Source organism: Schistocerca cancellata, chromosome 3 (genome assembly GCF_023864275.1).
Source record: "Schistocerca cancellata isolate TAMUIC-IGC-003103 chromosome 3, iqSchCanc2.1, whole genome shotgun sequence".
NCBI lineage: Eukaryota > Metazoa > Arthropoda > Insecta > Orthoptera > Acrididae > Schistocerca > Schistocerca cancellata.
The window spans coordinates 256679099-256696447 of record NC_064628.1 but is presented as its reverse complement, the minus strand read 5'-3'; the positions used below and the strand labels follow the sequence as shown (position 1 = coordinate 256696447).

At 37.4% G+C, this 17349-nt stretch overlaps 1 protein-coding gene across 1 annotated transcript in view; it reads left to right on the top strand.

Moving 5' to 3' along the window:
• Positions 1–13256: 13256 nt before the first annotated feature.
• The window catches only part of LOC126174906 (SH3 domain-binding protein 5 homolog), a 106110-nt gene continuing 102017 nt past the window's right edge, over positions 13257–17349 (top strand). The window contains exon 1 of the mRNA XM_049921338.1: positions 13257–13513. Coding sequence (XP_049777295.1) covers positions 13451–13513 — 63 coding nt within the window. The 5' untranslated portion in view covers positions 13257–13450. The remainder of the gene's footprint in view (positions 13514–17349) is intronic.

Sequence of the window (17349 nt, the reverse complement as noted above, 5' to 3'; positions counted from 1 at the left end):
TCCGTATGCCACGGCAAACTGGCTGACACTGACGGCGGCGGTGCACAAATGCTGCACAGCTAGCGCCATTCGACGGCCAACACCGCGGTTCCTGGTGTGTCCGCTGTGCCGTGCGTGTAATCATTGCTTGTACAGCCCTCTCTCAGTGTCCGGAGCAAGTATGGTGGGTCTGACACACTGGTGTCAATGTGTTCTTTTTTCCATTTCCAGGAGTGTATTTGAGTCCTTAATAGAAATCTACAGGTAAATTTATATAATATCACTATCATATTTGCAGTTTCTTTGTTTGAAATTGTTATATGCAGTGCAAACATAAAGACATAAGAGAAACTTGGTCCATCCAATAAAATGTAGATAAATCATATCAAATAAAATTCATGTCAATCAAACATCTGATAACTAATACTAATCTCAGTGAAGTTTTCCTTCATTTATGTGAAAATCGTGAACTGAATGCACAGATAATAAATGAAAAGCACCAGTTTGCTTTTGTTCTACAATATTACTTTTATTGGTTTAACCGGTTTTTGGCTTACAAGGCCATCTGCAGACATCTATTGAGTATTGTCACCAAAGAAGTTACAATGTTTGCAAACAACATTGGAAGAGAAGTAATGTGATTATGTAGATAAAGTTAATGATATCCTGAAAACCACAGGCTTACAAGTCCTTCCTAAAGACCGTACTAAATTATTCAAAGAGGATGTTAAATATGCAATCAGTTCATGCAAAAGCATATTATCTGAGTTTGAAGCAAAACGGTCAACTAATATGAACCTGGTGCCTCCTAGAATGTATGGGCTTCCTAAACTGCATAAACGAGATGTTCCAATTCGTCCAGTTGCATCATAATTCACTGCTCCATCTTACAAACTAGCTAGTAAACTGGATGTACTAATTAAGAGCAAGATTAAATTCAAACCAAAGCATGGTATTTCAAACTCTGTGGAACTAGTAAATAAGTTAAAAGGTATATCTGTCTCACACAGTGTTAAATTAGTATCCTTTGATGTCTGCAGTTTTTTTTCAACATACCAGTGGTAGAATGCATTGATATTCTGACAGAGCTGATGCACAAGTCTAATGTCAATCCTGTGGAATTGAATGATTTGAGGCCAGCCACTCAGACATGCTTGGCACAGAAATATTTCCTGTTCCAAGGGACTCTTTATAAACAATTAGATGGCTTACCTGTGGGTTCCCCTCTTAGTCCACTGTTGGCTGAAATGTTTATGGACCATTCTCAACAAAATTTTCTAAAAACAGAACCTTTGAGAGCAAATATCAAATACTGGTTTATATATGTCCTGTGTACATGGACTGGTACTACAAGACAAGTCAACACATTTTTGAAAAACCTAAACAGTCAACATAAAAATACTCACTTCACAACGGAGATTGGTAACAAATCCATAAACTTCTTAGATCTCACCATTGACACCACACACACACACACACACACACACACATTATTTTAAAATTTATAGAAAAACTATAACTACAGACCCAAAATATCTTTTTGCTCACAACATCCCATAGCTCACAAACATGCAGCTTTCTGTTGAATGGCACACCGTCTCATATCTATCCCCATGTCCAGAGATGATTTTAAAGCAGAGTTAGATACAATAAAATTTATTGCCACAGCCAATGACTGCAGTCCAGTTCTTATTGACCACATCTTGCACAGGAAACAATAGCTGAAAATTATACCTCTCCTCTATGTCCCACCTGCTTCCCCATCCACTGTCTGCAAGAAATCGTGTACACTACCATTTGTAAGTGAGGTATCACAGATTGTATCCAAAGCACTGAATAGCCTGCAAGTATAGGCTTTCGTACTGTGTTAAGAACACGACAGCCCAGTGTGTTTTTAATAGCAAAGATAAGATCCAGTTATTAGCCAACAGTGATGTATACAAAATCACCTGTTCTGATTGTGACGAATTTTACATCGGTCAGTCACGCAGAGACATAGCAACTAGGCTGGCTGAACATGAACCCAGGTGGAGGCTGCAGAATTCTGACTCTGCATTTGCTGAGCATGTACTGAGTGAGGGTCACAACTACCAGTCAGTGTTCCGTGTACTTCACTTAGCAGACAAAGGCCATAAACTCAACCTGCTGGAAGCCCTGGAAATTAACAAACATCTTACTCACAGTCCAAATCTAATCCTAAATGACCAGACACAGCTCAACACTTCCCCTCTCCTAAACTTCGTATAATCATCTCTGTTGTTCATTACTTCCCACACTGTCTGTTCCTACATATTCCCATGTTCTTGCATTCATTAAGTTCTTTTGCTTTATCGAAGTTGTCTTTGTATTCCATACAGACTGTAGATTCAATAGTTAAGGCTTTCTTTTAACTGGTACTTATATTACTGTCCATGTTTATCACCTCCTGTAGTTGTCTCATCAAATAGTGTTCATTTTTTACTTTTTTCATTTATTTATTGCAAACTGTTACATAGCCACCATTTTGAATATAATGTTAATGTTAAAATGCAGTACCACCATACTCTCAAAGATTGCATTTGCTGTATGTTCCTTCAAACGCCTCCATTTTCCTGCATTTATTTATTTATGTTTACCTTATAGATATTGCTTAAGTTTCTTATGTATTCTGTAGTTACACTGATAACTGTTTCTTCTTTTAATTGGTTTGTGTATCACTCTCCATGTTTGATACCTCCTGATGTAACCTTGTCTAGTACTAATTTTATTTTATTAGTTTTGTTTATTAATAGGAAGTGTTATGTAGGTATGCTGTTCTCATTGTGTTAAAAGTTTTCCTGTCTGCTCCATTGTTATTTATTTACTGTTCAATTTTTTACTTTTTCATTGCATTACCATCACACTGTCAAAGATGTTACTTACTGTATGTTTCTGTTTCAGTCTAGACATTTTCAAATGTTGTTTGCAAAAACTGTAACTTCTTTGGTGACAATACTCAGTAAAAGTCTGAAGATGGCCTTGTAAACCGAAAACCAGTTAACAAAATAAAAGTAATATCATAGAACAAAAGCAAACTGGTGCTTTTCGTTTATTATAATCTTGTTCTACCAAAAACGATGGAAGATTCTGTTAACATAATGCTCAGGTAGTTTCTTAAGTTAGTTAGTTTTGTGTTCAACTGATCATTTGAACAGTTAATCATAATGATATGGAATGAGTCATTTCACACTGACATTACATATTCAAAATTTGACTACATGATGACTATTTGCAAATTTTTTATACAGATTGTGAATTAGTTATTCTGCCTATCACCTGTTAAACATTACAAAAGCAGAAATTATTCTACACAATAGAGGGAATTGTCAAGGGGTAACGTTTTCACTTTCTTTTCAAATTTAATTTCTCTGTGTCAAAAATTTTGGTTGACGCATTATACCCCTTTTTTTGCACTAAAGACATCCTTCATATTCATAATACATTCTATTTTTTCTCCTGATATTGTAAATGTGTACATCATTGTTTCTTTCAATCTGAAGTGAATTATTTACAACAAACTTTATGACTGAAAGATATACTATAAAACAGTTGTAAAAATGCCAATCTCCTTGAACAGATGTCTATTATGTGGTCATGGTGAGCACGTTTTTGAACAATGATGACTATTGTTCTTAAAGATGAGTTATCCCAGATTATTATTCTATATGACATTGCTGAATGGAAACACACAGAGTATGTCAACTTACTGATTTATTTGTTCTCAAAATGTTGCAATGATCTTAAGTGCAAATGTAACTGAACTAAATTATTTGAAAGTTTCAAAAGTTTTGTTTTGCAGTTTAAGTTGTTATCTATATGGACACTTAACATTTTTGAACCTTCCACACTAGTTATTATTTCCTCTCTCTGTGTGTTACTCTAACTGTTAGTGTAGTACCTCTAGAGGTACAAAACTGAATATGTTGTGCCTTTTTTTTTTAAATAAGAGTCAGCCTGTTCACAAAACATATGTATTTTAGGCCTAATTACAACACTAGTGACATTTGCAAAAATAACTAATTTTGCTTGTTGTATGTTTGTTCAAAGGTACTTTACACATATGAGAATCAATAGTGGACCTAAGATCGAGCTTTATTGAATCTCATATGTGATATCATTACATTCAGAAGAATCTCCCCTGTTCGTATTGGTTGAATTATTAAGTATATAATTCCGTATTGTTTTGGTCAGGTGTGATATTATCTGTTGGTTGTCTGTAACATCAATTCGATAAAACCTGAGTTTTTCGAGGAAAATATCTAGGAGAATATTCAGGTGATTAATTTACTATGTAATCATCATTTTATTCACTAGTAACATAATCTTTGATACACTGCTTCTCTGTTGCTCTTACTGTTTCCTTTTACATTATTATGTTCAGTATAATCACTCCTTTATCACCATTTTCTCATAGTTTCATACATGGTTCACTTTGTCACCATGTTTTATCAATCTGTAGAAAACTAAGCTCCTTCAGGTTTCAAATGCTGTCAGACAAGTGTACCTGACTTTTAAAAATCCCTCTCTTCCCTGGCCTCTGTTCTCAGACAACTAACTACCCACTTTCGCCTCCGTATGCCCTTTTCTCCCCTCCCCTCCCACACTCCCACATTCTGCAAGAAGTTAGGCCATCCCTTTTACAGGTACAGTAGTCCCCCCTACCTGCCATCTTATAGTAGAGGTGACTCATGATAGCTCTCCATCATACCCCCTTGCAAATGTGTAGTCATTATCAGCCCGCCTGACTGATTTCCACTTCATAATTCAGGATCTCAGCATTCATGTCATACTTCTGTCTAAGAGAAGAGTATCTCTTCCAATTCTGTAAGTCTAGATGGTTACATTTTTCTGAGACATGACAGGTGTAACAGATGAGGGGGCTATACGGCAGTATATATAGGCATAAAAATGTTCCCTAAGCTCATTCTCATGTCTAAAAACGAGGACAAACAGCCTAAATACTTGTTCATAGAAATTAAACCTCTCAGCAGAAAGTGTCTCATTTGTGTGATATATGGATCTGCCTAAAGTTGAGGGCTCTACGTTTGAATCTGCTCTCTCAAATTTAGATGCTCTGTATGAAGACATACTTGTAGCTAGAGGTATGAATATAAATTTTCTAAACAATAGTCCTTCTGTGTCAAACTTCACTCACACACTTTCCTGCTCAAATCTTGCAATGATTCCACTTGGGCGTACTCACCATATGGCAGACAGTCATATGTTCATCGATATGTCCGCAACCAAATTTCCCAATACAGTAATTTTCACAGATCAGATCTCTGTACCTGGCTTGTCCACTCATAATGTAATATTCGTGACCTACTAGTTGCAGTGCGCAAAGAAAAAACCGTAAGTGCCAACTTTCAGAGATTTTAAGTATATGAATATGTCTCAATTTACAGTTGATGTCATCATTATTATCTGCATTTTCGAAAATAATTGAAATAATAATGTATGGCAGATTGCTAGACTTCCTGAATATAAATAAAATTCTTGTAAATGCACAGAATGGTTTCAAAACGGCAAATCTACACAAACGGCTCTCTTCACATTCCTAAAACTTCTTTACAAACCTATTGAGGACAAGGAACTGATCTGTGGGTTGGTTTTGGACCTTTCCAAAGCGTTTGATCTTATAAATCATAATCTACTGTTGCTAAAACTTTATAATTATGGTGGCCGTGGTATTTCCTATGAGTGGTTCACGTCATATTTAACTCATCAGAGTACAAGTTTCTCAGGATGGCAATGTGAACCATTCTGAACATAAAAATGTTAGTTATGGGGTGCCCCAGGGCTCAGTATTGGGACTATTAGTATTCTTGATTTTAATTGATGATCTACCACAGCAGTTTTCAACAGCTGGTACCATATTATTTGCTGATGATACCAGCTTCATTATAAAAGGAAAGAATGATTATGAGATGCAGCAAAAAATCGACAAAACAGCAGAAGTGGCAGAAAAATGGCTTAAATATAACTGTCTAAGTGTCAATGACAAGAAAACTCTATGGATGAACTTCAACCACATAAGGAACAAAAGTAGGACCAATGTAAAATTCACAGTATCGAATAGCCAAATTCAGCAAAAGAATCACATAATATTTTTAGGATTATTGGTGGATGAGCATCTAAGATGGGAAAAACAAGTAGAAATGCTTAAAAAAATTTAGCAAGTACTGTTACATATGTTAAGTGCTTATTACACATGTATGCATAGTCTACTGAAGAATGGTATAGTGTTCTGGGGAAATACCTCTTTTGCAAAGCAGTCTTTTAAGCTCAAAAAAAACTGTAAGATTAATAAGTGATGTTCCCTACAGAGCACCATTTAGAGGTATCTTTAAGGAATTAAAAATCGTGACCTTACCATCTATATTTATATTTGAAAGCATCTTCTTCATTAAAAGCCACCAAGTTTCAGCTTTGAATAGTGAGATCCACAATTATCAGACAAGGAACAGGGATGACTGTCATAGGGATGTGCACAGAATATCAATATATCAGGACATTGCTGTTTACAAACAAAAAATTATGTACAGTGCATTGCCAGATAGCATCAAAAAATACCAAACATTAATACATTAAAAAAAGAACTAAAAAACCTACTAATAAACAACAGCTTCTACAGCATTAATGAATGCCTGGAATATCGCTCAAATCTGTAGGTCTGCTTCATAATTCTCTAAACAACAGTTCATAATTATCAACCATTCCTAGATATAACCAAACTTCTTTTGTACATGTATTTATCTAATTATGCACCTAGCTATTGTTCCATATGTTACTATTCCTAGTTAACTAATGTACTGGTATTTAATAGTTTAAGTAAAATCAACCAAGGGGCTTCGCTAGCTTTTATTCTATCTGTATGTATGTATATAATTTTATAATAAAATTAAGCAGAATAAAGGTTTTGTATAAAGATGTGATACCAATGATAAGATTTTGTGCGTGATGTAAATATGTAATATTTTATACTGTTTTGTACCTTGAAGTCCAATATCATGAATGTTATAATATGGGCGCTAAATAAATAAATAAATAAATAAAAATAAATAGCAACAGTATTTCTTGGCAGACAATGGCATTAAATAACTCCAATATAAGATGAAATATCTAATTTCACTGAGACCCTCAGTAATACATATGGCAAACATGCTCATCTAAAAAATGCTAAGACTAAGGAGAAAATCTGCACTACTTCTAATAACCATCTCACCTACAAGCAACTACACAACCGATTTAGTCAATCTGCGAGAAATGTAAAACTCAGGTAAGACCACTCACAAACTTTCACAGAGCCACCGTCCGGTGGAAAAATCTACGAGATCTAGGAATAGGCTAATATAAATCTGCGGCTGAATTGCTAGTTCCTATTGGGGATTTAACTGACTAATTCGCCATGTCTAAATCTCTACTTTACCAGTGCACAAGGGTGCAAAACGTCAGCCCCATTAAAGAACCAGTGCTTGGCACAAACGAAAAAACTTTTCTGCAGCCGATAACACCTAACACTTTAAAGAAGTCCATTGTTCATATTCGCTTGTCAGCTGCAGAGTACGATAATAAAACAATGCTAATGATTAAAATTCTATTGTCGAGTCACTATAGCCCAAAAGAACAAACATTTTCTAACATTCTCAGACCGCCAGCATCTTCCAAACAGCCTGGAAGCAGGTACTCATACAACCATTAGACAAGAAGGAATTTGTCAAACAACCTTCCAACCACAGGCCCATTTGCATTTCACCAGCATTATCCAAGGCTTCAGAATACATAGTCCACAAACAGCTTCTTAATTATTTAACATCAAACAACCTTTCATATCAGTACCAGTCTTGTAACCAGCAGAATCGCAGCATAACGATCGCTCTTATAAAAATGACAGACAAACTGCAATAACCTATGGACAAACAACAGCCAACCACTTTGTGCTTTTTGGATTTCAGAAAACTTTCAACATGTTGATATTGCTATTCTAATTGCGAAACTCAAAGCCAAATTTTTATCTTCGAGTGCTATATAGTGTTTCCACTCGTACCTACCATCCCACCAACAGTGTGTAAGGATTGGAACTAAAATTAAGAGCAGAGGGATGTAGAATCAGGAGTCACATGAGGATCAATACTGCTCGCAATACTTTTCTCATTATGTGTTAGTGATGTGTCAACTATACTGTCCACTGCAAAAATCAGCTATGCACTGACAAACTTTAGCTATATCTAACTGAAAGTCCAATAACCATTGCCAACCAGTGCATAAACTCTCATTTACTTGCATTAGCTGAGTGGGCGCAGAACATACGAGGTTTGGAACTTAACCCATCTAAAATGTAAGCATTCTTAGTCGCTCACAAAACACTTATTACCATGTAGTTCAGAGAATTTCTTCCATCCTTAATTCTAAACAGCACAGAAGTAACCTTCCCTTCTTCTGTAAGGAACTTGGGGATAATCGTGGAGCACCACTTAGATGGGACTGAACACCCAACTGCAGTTTGCAAGAAAGTGTCAGTGTCACTTCGCTCATTACAAAAATTCTTCACTATAATGACGTCATTCTCCAAGGACTTTCATACAAAAGCTCATACAGGCTAGAAATGGAGATGATTGTTTGTGTGTGATACATTTGTGACATATGCTATTACAACCATATCACTCCTACCCAAGAACAGTTATCATGCCTATATGCCAACAGGTGTAGAAACTATCATACTCTATGTTTGCTCTATTATCTTCTCAGTCATTGTATTCCATCTTTTACATCTTCAACTCTTACACTACTATCTGAACAGCACAGCAGAAATACTCATTCTCGACAAAGCAAAATTCTCTTGTTACCATCATGTAGTACTGCCATGTTCTCTAAATCTTGTCTGTATCAGGAACATGACTTTGGGACAATTTTCTTCAATATATTAGAGAAATTAAATTGCTTCCAAACTTCCAAAGACAGTTAATGGCCCACCTTCTATCACATAACCATCTCTCCCATATACTAGTCAGCAGTCACTCTCATCAATCCCCCACTCTCCCACAACATTTCCCTCCCTCATTTTGGCAGAGTTCTTTATTTTAATTCTGTCCTTTCCTAATAGCCACTGTCACTGTCATATAAGTCTCCTCTTTCTCTATTCCTTCTACCTCTGTAATACTAAACATGGATTCAGATGTGCTAAACTAAACTATATCTTTCTTAATGCCCTTGATACTGTTATCATTGTTATTATTAATCTCAATTACTGTTAGTGTTATTGGTTCGATTTTTATCATTATTAGTGTCTATTATCAATTATGATTACTGTTATTATTATTATTATTATTATTATGTGAATTTTTTGGTAGTGTATTTGTTATGTATTTCTCCTGGTTGGATCAGAGAAGGTGTTGAAGCCTTAATCTGGTCAAGCTACATAAGCAATAAGTAAATAAATGTTATGATTCACACGGTCACATAGTTGAAAAACGGCAGTAGCCATTTTTTTCTCCAGTACCATAATCACTCTCTCCTTTCACATTAACAAGACGTTAAAACCAAGCTGATATTTCATTTATTGCTGTCTATAGAAAAATGACATGCATATAGTTTTTTTAACACTGCATTTTGCTGAAAAACCTGTTAGTATGTACGCTTTACTGATTTTTTATGATTATTTATTTGTGTACGAACTATGTCATATAACATATAGAAACTGAAAAAAAGCCATGTATGTAATTTAAAATGCAAAATAGGTATGTTCATATAAAAACATACTAGTCAAATGCAGAACTACATAATAAAAATGTAAGATATAATTCGCTCACCCAGTCAGTCTAAGCTACAGCTGTCTTGATATATTTCAGGGGGTTCTCTTCATATTCGCACTCACACTTGTCATTGTCTGTGTAGAGCCACTTTTTCATAAGTTGTTTTGATCGCTCTGTGCCTGTGCAAAGTCAGTTCAACGTTTTCCAGGATTGTCAGCCTAGGTGGGAGCCCTGGTGTGGAGCTCCATCTATGATAAGGGCTTCAGGGTATTCTTCTTGCAATAATGATTTTATGCAATTTTCCATTAGTTGCACTGAACATATGAAACTTCGTCTAGATTTAAGCCTTTTGGGCATGGGTTGATGGTTGTGTAGTGGGTGGAGCTGGTCATTCATCTGTTTGTTCCTTCCTTCAAGCTCAGGGATGATCTTTAACATTTGGTGGGGCAATACTCGATCATGAATATAAATGATCCACTCTAATAGATTTCAGGAAGCCAGTTATCTTCCTGCAGATATCGTTTGGGATCGATTCTATTTTACTAATGTGATGATATATTTCATGAACTCAGCAACCGAACAGCGAGTACTGTGGAAAGGAGTATGTTCGAGTTAGCGCCACACTTTCAAATGTCAGTTTGTTCTGTATGCCATTAAGTATTTGTATTTTAGCTTTTGTTATCTCAATATATGTTGAAGTTCCTTCGAGAATGAGGCCGAGATAGGATGGATGGATGGGGATAGTTGTTCAGGTATGTACCATTCCATATGGTATTAAGCTCCTTCCCCGCCTCCCAGGTGTTCAGGTGAAAAACGCACTTGTGTTTTACTGGAATTTGGTTTTAAGTGATTGCATCTGTGGTAGTTTGTGAATGTTGTGAAGTCTTCACCCAGGCCATTTTCAATTTCATTACAAAATTATGATTGGTATGCAATTGCTCTATCATCTCCATAAATAAAAGGTTCGATTCTTCCGCCGACAGGTTTGTCAATGGTATGTACACTCCTGGAAATGGAAAAAAGAACACATTGACACCAGTGTGTCAGACCCACCATACTTGCTCCGGACACTGCGAGAGGGCTGTACAAGCAATGATCACACGCACGGCACAGCGGACACACCAGGAACCGCGGTGTTGGCCGTCGAATGGCGCTAGCTGCGCAGCATTTGTGCACCGCCGCCGTCAGTGTCAGCCAGTTTGCCGTGGCATACGGAGCTCCATCACAGTCTTTAACACTGGTAGCATGCCGCGACAGCGTGGACGTGAACCGTATGTGCAGTTGACGGACTTTGAGCGAGGGCGTATAGTGGGCATGCGGGAGGCCAGGTGGACGTACCGCCGAATTGCTCAACACGTGGGGCGTGAGGTCTCCACAGTACATCGATGTTGTCGCCAGTGGTCGGCGGAAGGTGCACGTGGCCGTCGACCTGGGACCGGACCGCAGCGACGCACGGATGCACGCCAAGACCGTAGGATCCTACGCAGTGCCGTAGGGGACCGCACCGCCACTTCCCAGCAAATTAGGGACACGGTTGCTCCTGGGGTATCGGCGAGGACCATTCGCAACCGTCTCCATGAAGCTGGGCTACGGTCCCGCACACCGTTAGGCCGTCTTCCGCTCACGCCCCAACATCGTGCAGCCCGCCTCCAGTGGTGTCGCGACAGGCGTGAATGGAGGGACGAATGGAGACGTGTCGTCTTCAGCGATGAGAGTCGCTTCTGCCTTGGTGCCAATGATGGTCGTATGCGTGTTTGGCGCCGTGCAGGTGAGCGCCACAATCAGGACTGCATACGACCGAGGCACACAGGGCCAACACCCGGTATCATGGTGTGGGGAGCGATCTCCTACACTGGCCGTACACCACTGGTGATCGTCGAGGGGACACTGAATAGTGCACGGTACATCCAAACCGTCATCGAACCCATCGTTCTACCATTCCTAGACCGGCAAGGGAACTTGCTGTTCCAACAGGACAATGCACGTCCGCATGTATCCCGTGCCACCCAACGTGCTCTAGAAGGTGTAAGTCAACTACCCTGGCCAGCAAGATCTCCGGATCTGTCCCCCATTGAGCATGTTTGGGACTGGATGAAGCGTCGTCTCACGTGGTCTGCACGTCCAGCACGAACGCTGGTCCAACTGAGGCGCCAGGTGGAAATGGCATGGCAAGCTGTTCCACAGGACTACATCCAGCATCTCTACGATCGTCTCCATGGGAGAATAGCAGCCTGCATTGCTGCGAAAGGTGGATATACACTGTACTAGTGCCGACATTGTGCATGCTCTGTTGCCTGTGTCTATGTGCCTGTGGTTCTGTCAGTGTGATCATGTGATGTATCTGACCCCAGGAATGTGTCAATAAAGTTTCCCCTTCCTGGGACAATGAATTGACGGTGTTCTTATTTCAATTTCCAGGAGTGTATGTTAAATAGCAATGGCTACGGCACACTACCTTGTGGCAACCCGTTCTTCTGATTTCTACATCTGCTTCTCTTTCGTTAGAATTCGGCGAGGAATCTTCTATTAAACAGCAGTGTCCTAAGAATTTCTACTAGTCTGTCACTGTTTGCCGTCGAGGTACTGAAGAGATGAGGGTTTTCAAGTTTACAGTGTAGAGTGCTACAGTTAGGTCAATGAACACTACACCTGTTGGGAGCATCCTCTCAAAACCGTCACCAGTAAATTGAGTGAGGTTGAGAGCCAGTCATTGAAAGGACTGTCAATATATCCACATATTCTGTTCATTGTTAACCTTTCAAAAAGTGTCAGTAGCGGAAAGTGACGACGATATTGGTCGATAATTCTTTGAGTTATTTGGGTCCTTCATATGTTTAAGAATTGCGATGACCTTGGTGTGGCTCCATATTCTGGGAATTTTTGCAGGCCATCAGCAGCAATTGAAAAGGTTCAGTAACCACTTTATGGTATTTTCGGACAGATTTGTAATTAGTTCAATCCTGATATTGGCAAGTTCAGTAGCTTTTCCTGTTTTCAAATCACTTATGGCCTCTTTTATTGCTTCCACAGAAAATTATAAACCTTACTCGTTATTTTTCTTTCCGTGTTTACTTTCGGCTCTAGACCTAGGTGCTATATTTTTTTGGTAAGCTTTGCCATTTAATAAAAAGTTACGTGCTGGTTTCCCTTAGTTGGATCATTTGATAGTTTTTTGAGAAGTCCCCGCGCCTTCCTACTACCGCGCCTCATGCCCATGCCCTGAAGTCTTCATCCAGGCCTGGCGCCTTTGGCCACTTAAAACTACTAGAAATTCCTCCGAAGACGCGACTGTTTTTTTGGCGAGGAAATTCTTAACGAAGAGTGCACAGTATCTTTCGTATCCAAAGACTTTTTCTTCATGTGCTGTAAATAAAATTTATACTATCCAGAAACAGCAAAAGCTAGATCATAGATAATTTATAGAATGCACATAGCCAAAGGCATCTGCGAAATTGTCTGCGCTCTTTGTAAATAGAATCTCTTGAAACTTGAAAATAGTATCTCTGACAGCGAAGTGATTAATGACATTAGAGTAACAATACCTCTATTGTTTTGAGTGATTAATGCAATTTATATACGTCACGCACTTGTCAGAATGCGGAAGCAGTTCGTTAAGCTTGGAATTCTACTGATTAGATAAGTGGGAGACGAATCATTCATATGGCTGAGTATAGAAATTTCAGAGGCGCTCGTTGTAGGTCATGGAACGACCCTGCCATGTTCCTGATGACAGTGGTGATGCAGAACTGGATCCGCGAATACAGGTGTGTCATTTACTTTCCTACACAATGAATGAAGCATATTTTTTGCGGCCTGTGGCAGCTTGGCAGAATTAATCGTGCTAAGTGAAATACATTTTACCCGTAGAACTAAGTTTGTTAGAACTGGTTATCATCCGTATTACGTCTGTGTGCTGAATATTCTTTAGCGTATGATAATAATCGTTACATTTTTTTTACATTGTGGTCTGTTTAATTAATCAAGATAATGTGAGGTATTTTTTTGTGTGAGAGAGAGAGAGAGAGGCGGGGTGAATGATGGTGTTCCTCAGTATAGTGGCACTGTTTGCCTCCAGGGTTCCTGTAATTTTGCATGTTATCTGCTTTCGGAAATTGTTTCATTTTTAACTTGCATTAGTAAAAAGCAACATATTTCAGCAGTATCAATTTGTTGGTCTAGCACAGTACTTTTACATAATATCAAGTTGTTATTAGAAACATCTATCTCGCCTGATAATAATAGTGAGAAGTGCTGGTTGTGCATTTAGTCTCTTCCATAGTTTAGAACAGGGAAAACTTGCAGAAATAAAACTTTAAAGAGTTAAATCTTCTGTGTATGTATTTGAAAATAATTTCATGTTGTGGTGTCGGATAATCCTTTGGGTCATTCCATGTAAACGAGTAATCATTATCTAAAAATTGATTTTTCTGTTGGAGTTTTTCCCCTATTACATATGTAGGTTGGTCGTTCAATTTTGTTGTCAAAGATTGATTTTCCCCTCCAAAACTTGTTGTTTACTCGTGGGAGCCATTGTTTTGAACACTATATTGTTTAGTTTCTTCATGCAGAAGAGTTAGTTAGTTACATGTTCCATTGATCAGTCGCACAGTACGGTAGCCGTTATGATGTGGAACATGTCATTTGATCAATTTCATGGTAAGAAAAAAATCATGAAAATTATAATAATTCTTTATGGTTTATATATCACTTTAAAGTGCATGACTTCTTTTTGGTATATATTTAGAGCAAACAATTTAAGCATGATAAATACAAAAACAATTATATAACGAAACCCAAAATGTGTACCATGAGTTACCAAATGCCATTTTTTTTAAGATTTTCACAAAATACATTATAGTATAGAAACTTATATGCCATGCTGTCCTTCACACAAGTGTACCTGATAATTTCGTGTCTCAAATAAATTTCTTCCTGGAAGACTTCTCCTGGTATAGGATATTTAATTCACGTAACATGAGTCACCTTTATTTATGTGACGTTAGTTACCATAATTTTTTTTTTTTTTTTTTTTTTTTTTTTTTTTTTTTTTTTTTTTTTTTTTTTTTTTTTTTAGGATTACTTATAATTTTGAACAATCAGATTGGTTCTGAATTACACACACCACAACTAACAATATATTTCAACATATTTAATGTATATTTGTCTCCGTGTGCCACATAAAATCCCATAGGGAATAACTATTTCAACTTTAATAGGCTACAATTTGGAATTTTTGCAGAGTGCCTTTTAAGTGCTGCTGAAAAGATAAGAAGTAGGCAGAAATTGAACAATGAAGGCAGATATGAAGAGTATAAAATCAAACACAAGGAAACTATGAAAAAATTCAGGAAAAAGAAGCAGGAACAGGAAAAATGTTTTAAGTAAAAGAGAACAAGAAAGGATTGCTGCCAACAGGAAACAGAATGTTAGAGAAAGATTTGCGAAGTACAGGAACCAGCTAAAGGAAGCATTTTCAGCTACACCAAGTAGTTCTGCCTCTGCACCATATAAAAATAGTGCTTCATTGGGAAAAGCCATATCAGAAGTGAAACGTGTACTTCCAGCATTATCCAGAAAACAAAAATGTGTTGTTAGAAGAAGAAACAAAAGAATAAGTAATGAAATAATAAGTGCAGTGAAGCAAATTCTATGAAAGGGATGACATTAGCAGATAGGCCCCTGGATGCAAAGAAGCAAAGGAGTTGTGACCAAAAGATGAGAAAGGTAAGAGTAAGTTGCAAGTACGACACTTGATGTTTTCTTTGAAAGAAGCCCATGCACTGTTTTGTGAAGAAAATGGCAAAGTAATTGGTAAAAGTAAATTCGCAGAATTAAGACCCAAACATGTCATGCTTGCCAATGAACTTCCACACAACATGTGTGTCTGCAGATATCACGAGAATTTCATATGTGCTATTAACTCTCTTCATTGCATAGTACCTCAAATACCTAAGTACACCAGTAACTAGCCAGAATTTTTTCAATGTGCAGAATCTGTAGCCAATTGTCGGTTGGGAAAGTGCATGAAATGTAAAGATTTATTGGCAGTTAAATTTCCTGATTTATGTACTAGTGTATAAGATTACGGTGTGAAATGGTAAGTGTGGCAGAATTTTGAAAGTAGAGGAAGAAGGTTAATTACAGGATCTTGTTGATCATATTCTTACCATGGGACCTAAATTTTTAGAGCACTGCTACTTTAAGAGAACAATCAAAGAACTATCAGAGTGATAAGGAATCACTGCCTTCTGTGATGCTTACTGCCAGGATGCAAATCGATTTTTCTAAAAATTTTACAAGTCAAGATGAAATTCAAAGCGCACATTGGCAGCAGAATGAAATTAGTATTTTTACTGCCATGTTTGGCATTCTGGTACTTCTCACCCCTACATTTTGATATCTGTTAATATGGACCTCACAAAAAACACTGTCATCCCCTACGTTGATAGACTTCTTGAAGAACTACCAAAAAATATTAGAGAAGTTACAATCTGATCAGATAGTCCTGATTCCCAGTTTAAAAACAGATATATTGTAGAGGCTACAAAAGTTCTAAGTAAGAGTCATACCAAAAGAATTACATGGAAGCACTTTGCAACTTGTCATGAAAGGGGCCAGTGGATGGAATTGTGGCTGTCAAACGCCGTTTGGTCTCGTGAAAAGTAGGAAATGTGTTGTAAACAATGCAACAGATTTTAGAAAAGCAATATTGAATTCTTCTTAATATGCGACAGCAGTTCTTACGGATGAAGAAGACTTTAGCCAAAGAAGCAAAAAACTACATCTCTCAACTTTAATCAAGAACTGCAAGCCTTTCTTGAACATTTCAAAAATTCATCACTTGGAACTATAATAATGAAGTTGTAGGACACACCATTTCATCAGCTTCAGAGGAAGACACCAACAGAACAGAAAAATCACTAGATATACAAGTAGATGACTGGGTGGTGGTAAAATATGACAATTCATATTTTCCTGGTATGTTACGAAAATTGAAAGTGGTGAGTTTAAAGTTGATGTTATGAAGAAAGATGGGAAGTTTTGGATGTGGCCTGAAATTAAAAATGAGATATGCTATACTAATGACAAGCTTGTCAGAAAAGTGAACACTCCAAGTGTTGTTAATTCCCGTGGTTATTTCAAGTTTGACTGTGATCTGTGACAATGTAACATGAGTTGCCATATGTTGCAAGATTAAATGTGTGTGTAAAACTTACAAGAAATGTTCACATAAAACAGAGCAGACTTTGTATTTTCTTTATCATAAGCAAAAGCTATTTCTTGCAAATGTAACATGACTTACCAAGAATAATTGTAAGATTTGGTTTTATAAATATAGTAATGTAACAATTATTGTGCTATAGGTTTATAGAGCATTCTGTATGAAGTATGTTTTGAGGTATAAAAAATATTTGATAGAAGTATTTCCTTCTGTTAATTGTCCAAAACTTATAATACAAACATTACTTTGTAACACGAGTTACCATGGAATGACCCCATTTCTGTGGTAGGTCAACACCACACCACTTATCTGCAAGTTATGTTCCATGATCAATAAACCTGCACACATTATGAGGGAAGAAATTAGCTTGTAAATGTT